At 36.9% G+C, this 12599-nt stretch overlaps 1 protein-coding gene across 1 annotated transcript in view; it reads left to right on the top strand.

Moving 5' to 3' along the window:
• The window catches only part of LOC307140016 (glypican-3-like), a gene marked incomplete at both ends in the record, with an annotated part of 118601 nt that overhangs the window by 86411 nt on the left and 19591 nt on the right, over positions 1 to 12599 (top strand). The window contains 2 exons of the mRNA XM_079839258.1: positions 3966 to 4108; positions 8342 to 8467. Of these exons, the coding sequence (XP_079695384.1) occupies positions 3966 to 4108; positions 8342 to 8467 (269 nt within the window). The remainder of the gene's footprint in view (positions 1 to 3965; positions 4109 to 8341; positions 8468 to 12599) is intronic.

Here is a 12599-nt window from a genome sequence, read left to right as displayed (position 1 = left end):
ATAAATTACTCCATCGTCTTGAATGGCTTATTGCTTTAGTATCATAACAGAAATCCCAGCATTGTCTACTCGGGCCTCGTTTATCATTTAACCTTCACATTTGATCCCTTTTGTATTTTCAACTTTGCTGATAAGCCATTGTTTCAGCTAAGGATGCATGTCTGTATTAAACATTGCACATTGATGCATGTGAACCATTCTGGTGGAAACAAGGTAGTGTTTTGTTTTTTTTGTTTATCTGTGTGTGTGTGTGTGTGTGTGTGTGTGTGTCCTAATGCTCCTCTCGGGTGTGTGAGGTACAGATAAAAGGCATTGGATATTTAAAGAGCCTCTCTGTGAGACGCCGCTTATCTCAGTGTTACTGTTAGCCAGCACATCCTCTGTCGCCCGCCTGATATTAATACCCCTCTAATGAGAGAAACAATCACGCACAGACTCACATACACAAACCAGCTCTATACTCCTGTGCCACAGCTCCCCAAGGGCCCAGATACACACACACATTAACGCAGAGACAAACACACACCCAATCACATTAATCAAGGCCGTTGGGACACAGACCCGCAACACAGAGTAAATTACAGCAGGAAAGAGCCATGCTTCAGACCGGCCACTAATGATTTCCCATGAGCACACACACCACAGGCCAGGGAGCATTGGGGAAGAATGTGTGGGTGTCTGGGATTAGATTGAATAGTGTACACGGAGGCTTGGCATTGATAGTGTAGAATTCGGGTTGAGTGTATTAACATGAGCGCAGGAGTGTCCAGAGCAGCAGCGTTGCTAAAAGCGACACTGTTAGTTTAAAGTCATCATGAAATGTAAGTTGCGATAGATACTATTGTGATATATATCTGAGTGAAATGGCTTCTCGAATAAGAAAAAATATAGTGCGGGACTTGATTTTGTCCATTGGGAACTGATTGTATGGTTGCAGTTTGCCATTACTGTGATGTCATGTTAGTTGTCCCCCCTCATGCCAAGTAACAACATCATCAAAGGGAAGGGAAGTTATTTTTAGTCATTGCTATTTTCCTAGGCTACTGATTATGTCCTTGTTTGTTCCCATAGTTACCCATTAGTTTCAGCTGTGTCTAGTTTGGTTTCCTTTGTTCTATCACTGTATTTATAGCCCTGTGTTTCCTTTGCTCAGGGTCAGTTCTCATTTACACTCGTGTGGTGGTTTGTCTTGTATAGTTTTGCTCCAGAAATTTGTGTTTTTAAATAAGGACCATTTATTTTGGATTCCCCTTCGTCTTTGTGCAATCCAACTACCGTTACACGTGTGCAGTATTCGATTATACACATAAGTAATGACATGAAAAATATTGTCGCTGTCGGTAGGCCTGTCGCAATAATCAATATATCAATATATTGCACAATATATATACATGACCTCAATCATTTTTTGTGATGCAATATATCGGCCATTATGTTTACATGATAATGAATGTCACCAACATTTTACTCAATTGTGCTGTCATCTTGTATGTTTTCCGTGACGGAGGCGAAAGTGGTTCTCGGGCAGTTCCTTCATACACAGAGCGGTTATCGACAGGTGAAAAAAAGGTGCCATTTTACGTTATAGTGTTTTCCTGACAACTACTTACAGTTTGGAAGAATAAGCCCAAATGGACTCGATTTCAAAGCCGCAATCCCCTGTTCCGGAGCACATATAAATGTCAACGCAGAATGACAAGTGTTAAAGCCGTTTCACAAGGGAAAATGTTTATTTACTATTTATTCAATTTTTTTATTTTTTATTTAGGATAATATATTTTTTACCCTTAATATCCATGATCTAAAGAATTAAAAGGTTGTCATTTGAAAGTGTGTAGGTCTACTTGGATTATTATGCTGTTATATTAGGATTATATATTCGGTGGCATAAAATAGTCTTAAAATGACATTAATATCGTTTATCGCAATTATTTCTGGGACGATATATCGCAAAACAAAAAGTAGTTATCGTGACAGGCCTAGCTGTCGGATGGAAACTTTGAAAGTCCAAAACCACAAAAAACGGACACTTGCAGACACTTGCAAGTGTCATTATATTATTAGCATTTACCAAAAACAAGCTTAAATGTAGGTTTTTGACCAGCAAATTTCAGAGAATTTCGGACGTTGTTTTGTCCGTCTTTAGACCGGTCACATCTGGGACAGAAAGTGCATCACATTATGTTTTCATCAACCTACACATTATAGTTTATCCTAGTTATATGTGGACGCTGTCCAAATGTTGTCTGTAATTTGTCCAAAATCTCAAAAATTAAGCGCTAAACATGGCTATTTAAGACAGTATTGGCTATGATGACTTGACATCAAATGCTGCGACACTCTATGACACTCTTCTCCGCTGCACAAATACATAAAACTTTAGCCTTTATATATATATATATATATATATATATATATATATATATAGAGAGAGAGAGAGAGAGAGAGAGAGAGAGAGAGAGAGAGAGAGAGAGAGAGAGAGAGAGAGAGAGAGAGAGAGAGAGAGAGAGAGAGAGAGAGAGAGAGAGAGAGAGAGAGTGTTTCTTGAGTAAAGAAAATGCGGTAACACTTTACAATAAGGTTCATTAATTAACTACATTAACATGTATTTATTTATCTTTGTTAATGTTAATTTCAACATTTACTAATGCATTATTCAAATCTTGTTAACATTAGTAAATACACTGTGAACTAACATGAACAAACCATGAACAGCTGTATTTTTATTAACTAACGTTAACAAAGATTAACTAATGCTGAACAGAGGTGTTGTTCATGGTTAGTTCATGTTAACTAATACAACCTTATTGGAAAGTGTTACCGAAAATGCTGTACAAAGAACTAGTTCTTTATTTACCCTTGCATTGCAATCATACCCCCCCCCCCCCCCATTCCATATTCTGTGATCTGAGGAACCACCAAGAAAAGCAATGGCAGAAAATGTTGCATCAGGATTGCATTTGTGTCAAGCCTCTGATCTGATCTTCCACCGTACCGCTTTTTCCTCTGTCTAGTTCTGTGTCTTTTGCTCTTTCTCTTAATCTCTTTTACACACAAACACATACACATCAACAGTATCTATTTACCCTCCCCTGGGCTGTTTGCTAGAAAGAGCTTCTATTGATCTACGCTGATAATCATGTCGTTTAGCTCTACAGCAGTTTGTTGGTATATTTGTTGGTGTGTGAAAATTTTATGAATGACTGCAGGGTGAATACGACCACCCCACTCACTGATGCTTCAGAACATGCTAAAAAGTTTATCTTTTTGTTATGTTTAGCCGCAGCGACCAGTCCCGCAGCCGTCCCCGTTCGCATGAAGATGTCCTTGTACTATTGATCTCCTGTCCTGTGTCCCATCAGAATTCCAGAGCCTGTTTACCCAAACACACACATATTCATTCATGAACAAGCAGGCACAATATGCCACAAGCATTACATGGCAAAATTACGCCCTGGACCAGCCCCCATGGGAAATTAAACCAGCGGCAAATCATTAAACCACAAGCTAAACATTAAGAGGCATTTGCATTTTTATTGCACCTGAAAGAATGGCAAGACTCCATTATCTCACACAGCCAGCATGGGAGCGGGGTATTAGTATTATTATATTGTCCCGTATAAAAACAATAGCGTTTAGCGCGCATGAGAAGGGGACCGAGAGGCTTGTTTACTTTCGCTACATCTGCAAAGGGTTATGATTATTGAAAGAGCGCAGCCAGAGAGTCTGACAGACTCAACAATGCCTTGTTTTGTTATGTAAATCCTATTGTCATCAAACCCAAACAAACAAACAAACAAACAAACAGGAGGCAAACGCGGCAGCATCAGCCAAACAATTAGCGGAATGGGGAGAAAGTTTAGCAGGGACAGTTTGTCTCATTAATTGCTTTCTCAGCTGGATGTCTTCCAGGAGTGTGTCCAAGAGTGATCACATTTAGCCCTCCAATCTTCTCCTGTTCACAGGTGAGCGGGTTATGTGCGCAAGCTCCCGCGCGGGTGTCTCGTGCTGTGGCGCTGTCGAAAGAACACGGGGCGGCCTCGCTGGTGCCCCACAGCCGTCCTCAAGTGAACTTTGACCCCGATGAGACCCTCTTTGGACGCCGCAGGTAACGTCATGATTCAATATTTAGAATTTGTTTAGGAAGCGATTTAAAGAAACAACAGTCAGTTAACAATTGAAAATGTTTTCTCATACAGTAACAGTCAACATGAAATGTAAAATCTATTTTCTAAATGCATATTATTGATCTTATTGTGAATGATTGCATTTTTCATTTCCATTATTATTATTTATTTTATTTTATTTTTTATTAGAGCTAATCAAAAGATCATATTTGGATCTTCCAGTGAAACAGCAAACTTCACTCTGGTGATGTATACAGGACTTCTCCAATCATTTTGTCCACTTAAACCCCTCCCCTTTCTTATATTTGACCTCAAGCTTGCCTTCAGATCTGTCTCTATCCAGTCAGAAACTTATAAATAGGACCAAGTCCCCGTCCTGCATTTTTTCTTTTTCGATAAAAGAGGGGTCCATTCATATGTTTGCGAATGCTAGAGACGGAAATGCAAGCTAACGCTCCAAAGTAGTGATGGGACACTTTAATAAATCGAGAATAAATGGGCGTGCCAGATGAAGCCCCGATTCGAGGCTTGTGTTGTTAACAGAGAAATCAAGTGACCAATGACAAACGAGGCCTCGGTTTGTGTAAAATAAGTCATCGGTTCGGTCTGAGTGTCGCTTCGGGTTCGAAACTCGCGCCACCTTGTGGTTGTTGTGGAGTTTCAGAGAAGTGTAGTAGAAGTGTGAGTGTCAGAGAGTTATTGTGGTTCACATGTGTTAGGGCTATATATTATTACATTATGCTATTATACGACTACATTATTACTATTAGGTTAGATAGTTTTTCTCTAATAGAGTTTCCCTCTTTTATTAGGTGTCCTTTGGCATCTGTTGGATAGCACAGTTGATCACAGTATGAATAAATAATGAATTAACAGTGTGTCTGACAGTTGTCTTTGTACAAGTAAAGTCAGACAGAAAAAGATACATATTTTATTTTATACCCAGGCAATGGACTAATGTCTGCTCAGGCCATTGGCTCAGGATTAATGGATTTGTCTGTTATTTCTTTGCTTAGTAGCTAGGTGTCACTAGTGAGCAATGATGAATGAAGCTTCGGGTAATGATCCTTTTGGTGAAGCAATGGGCTGCGAGGTCTCAGTGGTTCAGGAAGCCTCATTTTGCCATCACTACTCCAGGGAACGAGGAACAAACTGAAGATCAAAATCTAAACTGAAACTTTAATAATGTTGCTCAGGAACAGACAGACGACCAGGGAAACACGCTCTAACTTAACACTGACTAGACATAGGCTGAAGGTGAGGGTGCAACTTAAGTAGAGAACAGAAACAAGATGATTAACTAGACACAGCTGGGACAAATTAACTAATGAGGGTAACTATGGAAACATAACTGTGACAAAGGAACATGTGACAAATCAAAACACAACAGAAAGACCAAACAACCAGACAGACGTGACAGTAGCTCTGTGTGAGGAACAGACTTCTGTTTGATTAATTCACTTCACATCCACTGTAGCTCTCAAAACTCATTTGCGTTTCCAAATATTCAGATATTGTGCCTTGTGTCTTGACAGACTATACTTTGAGCTGAAAACAATAATAATAACAACAATAATGATTTAAAATTCCCAGCCTGTTTCTCAAATAAAGCCATTTTGAATAATAAATCAATAAATTAACACTTTTATGGTCCTGCTTTTGGAGCTTAACTGCTTCACTGATTCTAATGGCTGATCTTGTTATTCAGCAGTAATGAAACATTAGTATGGCCTGACTACTCTTTACGCTCAGCTCTTAAAAATGACAATCAGCAGCTGAAAACACACACATCTTTGTTTTATTTCAATCTCTCGAGTGCTCTAAACACTCCACTACAAGAAAGCTGTAAAGCATTGCTGCTGTAGAAATGACAGTAAGTCAATTCTGTGAAAATAAAATGAGTGAATAACAAATGTGGGGATTAGGAATCGCAGCCAACCATCATGCCGTTCTCATGCATCTCCTCATACAGCTCACATCTTCTGAGGCTGTTTGTGTGGAATGTATTGAAATGCTGTAATAGATTCTCCACTTGAGCGCCTCTGAAAAACTCTCTCTCTCTCTCTTCCTCTGGCTCTATCTCTTTCTTTATGGTTTTCTCTGTATACTTTAGTTTCACTGACCTTTTTAGGGGTCTCCCAACCAACTCAAACAGTCTATTCCATGTTGTTGAGTATTTGAGTGATGCTGTGTGCAGGGGCATCATGCACCTTTTTTCTACTTCTGTACTTTTCTCCCACTTCTTTTCCTATTAAAGATAAGACATGACCAAAAAAAGCTTTTTTAACAATAGTGTATTACTTGATTCAAGACAGGTTTGAGTAAAATGTCAGTGCATAAAGAGACTCTGGTTCAAATCCTCCCTTAAAGGGTTAGTTCACCCAAAAAATGAAAATTCTGTCATTAATTACTTACCCTCGTGTCGTTCAACACCCGTAAGACCTCCGTTCATCTTTGGAACACAAATTAAGATATTTTATTTGAAATCCGATGGCTCAGAAAGGCCTCCATTGGCACAATGTACTTTACACTCTCAAGACCCATAAAAGGTAATAAAGACGTCGTTACAAAGTCCATCTCACTACAGTGGTTCTACAATAACTTTATGAAGCAACGAGAATAGTTTTTGTGCGCAAAAAACCTAAATAACGACTTATATAGTGATGACCGATTTCAAAGCACTGCATCATGAAGCTTCGGAGCGTTATGAATCAGCGAGTCGAATCATGATTCGGATCGCGTGTCAAACCGCCAAACTGCTGAAATCATGTGACTTTGGCGATTCAAACCGCTGAATCGACTCACTGATTCATAACGCTTTAAAGCTTCATGATGCGGTGTTTTGAAATCGGTCATCACTATATAAGTCGTTATTTAGGGGGTTTTTTTGCGCAGAAAATCTATTCTCGTCGCTTCATAAAGTTATTGTAGAACCACTGTAGTGAGATGGACTTTGTAACGACGTCTTCAGTGCCTTTTATGGGTCTTGAGAGTGTAAAGTACATTGTGCCAATGGAGGCCTTTCTGATTTCAACAAAAATATCTTCATTTGTGTTTTCCGAAGATGAACGGAGGTCTTACGGGTGTCGAACGAAGGGTAAGTAATTAATGACAGAATTTTAATTTATGTATATGAATACGTACATACTTACACATACCAAGACATCGTTTATTTTATCAAAGAGGCAGTAAAAACAGTAATATATTATGTGATGGCAAAGCTGAATTTTCAGCTTTATTACTCCAGTTCAGTGACACATGTTCCTTCTAATAGCATCTGATATGCTGATTTGGTGCTCAAGAAACATTTCTTATTATCAGTATTATTATCAATGTTGAAAATAGTTGTGCTGCCTAATATATTTGTGGAAACCATGATGCATTTTTTCAGGATTATTTGATGAATCAAAGTTAAAACAGAACAGCATGTATTTGAAATAAATAATATTGAATAAAAGTATTCAATTCTTTTACTGACCCCAACCTTTTGAATGGTAGTGTACAAAATATGAATTGTAAATTAATTTAGAATAATGATATCATATTTTATATAATATTTCATATCATAGATATACTTTTTAATGAAAATTGCTGATTCAAAAATCTGAGGTGGCACATCTGACTAGGTGGTCGACTGAGTCATTCTGGGTGGAGGTATGTATACGAGTTGTGAAATGCAGTGTGCGTTGGTGTATTTGTGCTGTTAGTTGAGGTGTGTGTGAGTGTTCGGGCTGATGGTGACAGAGAGAGGCTCATTAACACAGGCTTCGTCTCCTGCCGTGTGAGTGACATTGAGCCGCCTTCTGCCCGCTCTGTCCTGTGCTGTTCCACTCTCCCTCGCTCTGATGAGCAGATGAGAACGGCCAAGCCAACACAGTGGGCTGTTTCTTCTCCAGCATAATGTCAATTATCAGTCAAAATGTCTCAAATCAACTTAGCCTGCCAGTAAACGACATGTAATGGAGTAGATCACGTTTCACACTGCGTTTGACCCCAGCCATATTTTCATTTTTCTGATTCTTCAATCTTCTTTCTCCATGCCCCTCATTTCCCCTCATTTCCCCCCATGAATCCTTGTATCTTTGTGCTGTTGATTCTGTTTAATCTTGCCTCTTTGTGCAGATTTAATTTCAATTTTCATTTTCTTTGAGTCCACACGGCTTATTCTTTCTGCTGCTTTCATACTTTCTCAATTTCCTCTCTGTCTGCTGCAGGGAGTTTATCTCTGGTCTGAGGGGCTTCAGTCAGTTCTACAGTGGTCTCGGAGAAGCTTTATGCAGCAAAGAGCCGATGGCACTCAACGGCTCCCTCTGCTGGAATGGACAGGAGATGACAGACAAGTGAGTATTTCATTTGTGGCAGCACCGATGACCACATAGCTACATAGTAATACTGTGTTCTTTCATTTTAGTCTCACAATATAGTGTCTTTTAGCCTATAATTAAGGCATAAATGTTCATTAAAAAGTAAGTAAATTCATTGAGTGGCATCATTCCACTTGCAGATATAGTCCCTGACATGTAAACTAAGATTAATAGTTGTTCTCAATGGGTGCTGTGCAGCAGAACAATTGTTTCACATCCTTGCGGTTACAATGGACCCTTGCCAGACTAGACAGCATATTTAATTTGATGTGAATAAATGAGCGCATGAGGGAATGAGTATAGCCTGATAAATACGTTGTACTGTCTTAAGGTTCTGGGTCATGTTTCATTTTCACAGCCCATGTTTTCCCATGGCTGTTTTTTAGTGTTTCATCAGCTGAAAGATTGGCACAAAGGTATCAATGGTACAACTATCCTGTTTAATTTATGGCAGGTGTCTTATTTTGTGTACTTTTGCATAGCTGGAATGCTATATTGACCACTCAGCATCCGAGAATCAGGCTCAAACTATTGTATAATATAAGTTATTTCAGGATGGAAGAGGCTTTTATCTCTTTATAACCCACGCACACTCTCTATTAGTGTTTTTATTCTGACAGTTTTTACTAAGTGGGTAAAAGTAGCATATATTACAATAGAATCAGCCTCCTAAATGCTTTCCAGTATTACTACAATCTCAAAATGGCCTCGAAGAGACATATTGGCCCTGAGCTTGTCACAAATCTTGAAGTCTAAAAAGCTTTCTGAATAAAACGGAGACAGTGTAAGTGGCTGGTAGCTGAGCGGATGATTGTGTGTGTGTGTGTGTGTGTGTGTGTGTGTGTGTGTGTATCTAATGAGTTTGGCTGACTCCAGTTCCATCTGACAGGCAACAGGGTGTGAATGTGATGTGGTCATTGTGGGGTAACTGATGTCGGGTGGTTTGGTGGTTAATTGCTCCTTTCCATCGTTCGCTCTGTGACTGCTTGTGCCTGGCTCTCCACATGCCCTTTGGAACCCAATTTAAAAATTGTCATATTTTAGTTCACCATATCCCTCGTGCTTCTGGCCCATAACTCTAGCACTCTCTCACAGTCCAAATCAAGTTAATGTTGGCAAATTACAATAAATCTGTGCATCCCTGACCCAAACAGAAAAGCATTAAGAGCTGTGGTATCTCATCCTAACGACTTGGAAATATTAGCTCAAAACTGAAGTGATCATTAAAGTCAACATGATATCAAAATGGGTTCTATTTACTGTCTTAATGCTCGTTCCTGGTCTTATTGTGAACGATTCATCGGTGCAAATGATTCCAAAGAAATCCTGTTTAAATGAAATCTTTAATCACTAATAACTTCCTCTGAAATGACTTTCCTTTCTTTTTTTGCTAATTGTCTGTCGGATAATGTTGACCAATTGCCAAATAGCTATTTAGGGATTGTTTTAGCAAACTCTTATATAGTTTGGCTACATTCTAGTTTAAAGTGATTTTTGATTGATTCCTGTCCATTTTCACATAAAATATCTCCTCATTATAGAACTAAAATGGGTTGACTTTTAACTGGACTTTAAAGGATTGTCCATTTTGTTAAGGATTGTTTCAGTAAATATCAGAAGACTATAAAATAATTCACATGTTCACTTTTTTAAAAATTTATATTTGATAGAACTCCATTTAGATGCTTCAGATTTTTTCAAATATTATAGTTATTAAATTATTATTTATATTAGACTATATTATATTATATGCCTTAAATTTTTATTTTATTATATACCATCATAAGTTAATTAATCATATAATTAATTAATTCAGACCCATTTTAAGCAACGTATTGAAGACGAAGCGCTCTTTCACATTCTGAACTGGGAAGAAAGCCATCTTAATTGTGCCAAAGAATGTTACCATTTATGTGGCCCTGATATATTAAATAGTCAACTCAAAAATGTCAAAGCATAAAGCAAATTCATCAACGCCACAGTCAAATAAACACAATGAGCAGATAAAACAATATTCCTGCTCATTCTTTCATTCAAAACTAAACGGTTGAATCAGTGCAAAATTGTATTATTATTGCAAAAAGATTTATATTATATTATATTATATTATATTATATTATATTATATTATATTTATTATATTATATTATATTATATTATATTATATTATATTATATTATATTATATTATATTATATTATATTATATTATATTATATTAATTATATTAATTATATTATATTATATTTGTGCCAAAGAATGTTACCATTTATGTGGCCCTGATATATTAAATAGTCAACTCAAAAATGTCAAAGCATAAAGCAAATTCATCAACGCCACAGTCAAATAAACACAATGAGCAGATAAAACAATATTCCTGCTCATTCTTTCATTCAAAACTAAACGGTTGAATCAGTGCAAAATTGTATTATTATTGCAAAAAGATTTATATTATATTATTATATTATATTATATTATATTATATTATATTATATTATATTATATTATATTATATTATATTATATTAATTATATTATATTATATTATATTATATTATATTATATTATATTAATCATATTATATCATATTATATTATATCATATTATATTAATTATATTATATTATATTAGCCTAATAAAGAAATGAACTGTTTTCTGTGTGATTTTTAAAATTTGTCAATTTAGTAATAATAGAATTCTGAATTAAATGCTTGTTTTCACAAAAATCATTTACATATCATCATAAGTTACATCAATAAAAGTTGTTTTTAGGGGTCACATCAAATAGAAATAGCACTTTAAAGTTACAAGTTACAACTGCATTATACATTTCTGCACAATATAGAAAGGTTTTGCTCAGCAAGAACAAAAATTAGATAGAGGGAACATTATTCAATATTTGGTAATAGTCAATAGTTAACGCTTTGTGCATGAATGAACTTCCTAAGGAAATTGGTTTTAGACAAAACACCATAGCATCATGTAATGAGCTAAAACAAAATCAGGTGAGATTTAGCGATAACTATGCAAATATTTATTAATATCATAAACAGTGAAGTATTTCAGAAGTATTTTTTCAGTTTTCAGACACAGTCAAGAAAAGGTGAGCTCCTAAGTGTTGGTAGCGTGTGTATGAGAGTGCACACTTTTTTAATTCATATCTGCATAATGTCCATTCTTGCCTCTGCTCATTGTATCCGTCTTGTCACTGTTGAACATGTTTGTCTGTGAGTGTAAGTGTCAACATTACAGCATTATGCATTATTAGCTGCAGTTGTTTGCTCTCCAGTAAGTGCAGTTGAGGAATAAGTGGGGGTGAAATGGCCTGGTCACAACAGCATGGTGAACAGTTGGCCTTAGGGGACAGACAGCTGTGTCAGAGGGCTCCCAGGCCCTCAGGAGTTAATTAGGACCCATGAGAGAAATAGATATGGGAAGAGAGAACTAGAATAACGATGCTTTGCCAGAAATGTCTGCTGAATCTCAATGTCATTCCTTGGCTTCTAGTGAAATATAATTAATTCTGGAATGCGTTCAGACCCATTTTATGCGACGTATTGAAGACGAAGCGCTCTTTCACATTCTGAACTGGGAAGAAAGCCATCTTAATTGTGCCAAAGAATGTCACCATTTATGTGACCCTGATATATTAAATAGTCAACTTAAAAATGTCAAAGCATAAAGCAAATTCATTAACGCCACAGTCAAATAAAAACAAAGTGTGCAGATAAAACAATATTTGCAGGATATAAAACAAAACGGCTGAATCAGTGCAAAATGTTGTTGTTATTATTATTGCAAAAAAGATTATATAATTGTAAAGTTAATTTCTAGCATCCCTGGTGTTGGCTAGGAATTCAGAGGAGCAGTGCAGAGGAGCCCTCAATGTCAAGGATCAAATCACCAAAACTCTGGCACAGATTTCTGCCTTCTAGATAATCAATTTTAGCATTCTCAATATGTGCCTTCTTCATTTTAGCCAATGTTTCCTAACCGTTTTTCTCTTATGTACTCCCACAGGCCCACAAGTTCGGCTCAAGTACCTCCTTATCGACTCAAAACCAGAAACATTCTCCTCATGTTTTACCAGATACCATTTGGTACAAAATGGT

The sequence above is a fragment of the Gobio gobio genome, assembly GCF_949357685.1.
Source record: "Gobio gobio genome assembly, chromosome: 16".
NCBI classification, from domain to species: Eukaryota; Metazoa; Chordata; class Actinopteri; order Cypriniformes; family Gobionidae; genus Gobio; species Gobio gobio.
This window is presented reverse-complemented; position numbering and strand designations above follow the sequence as displayed.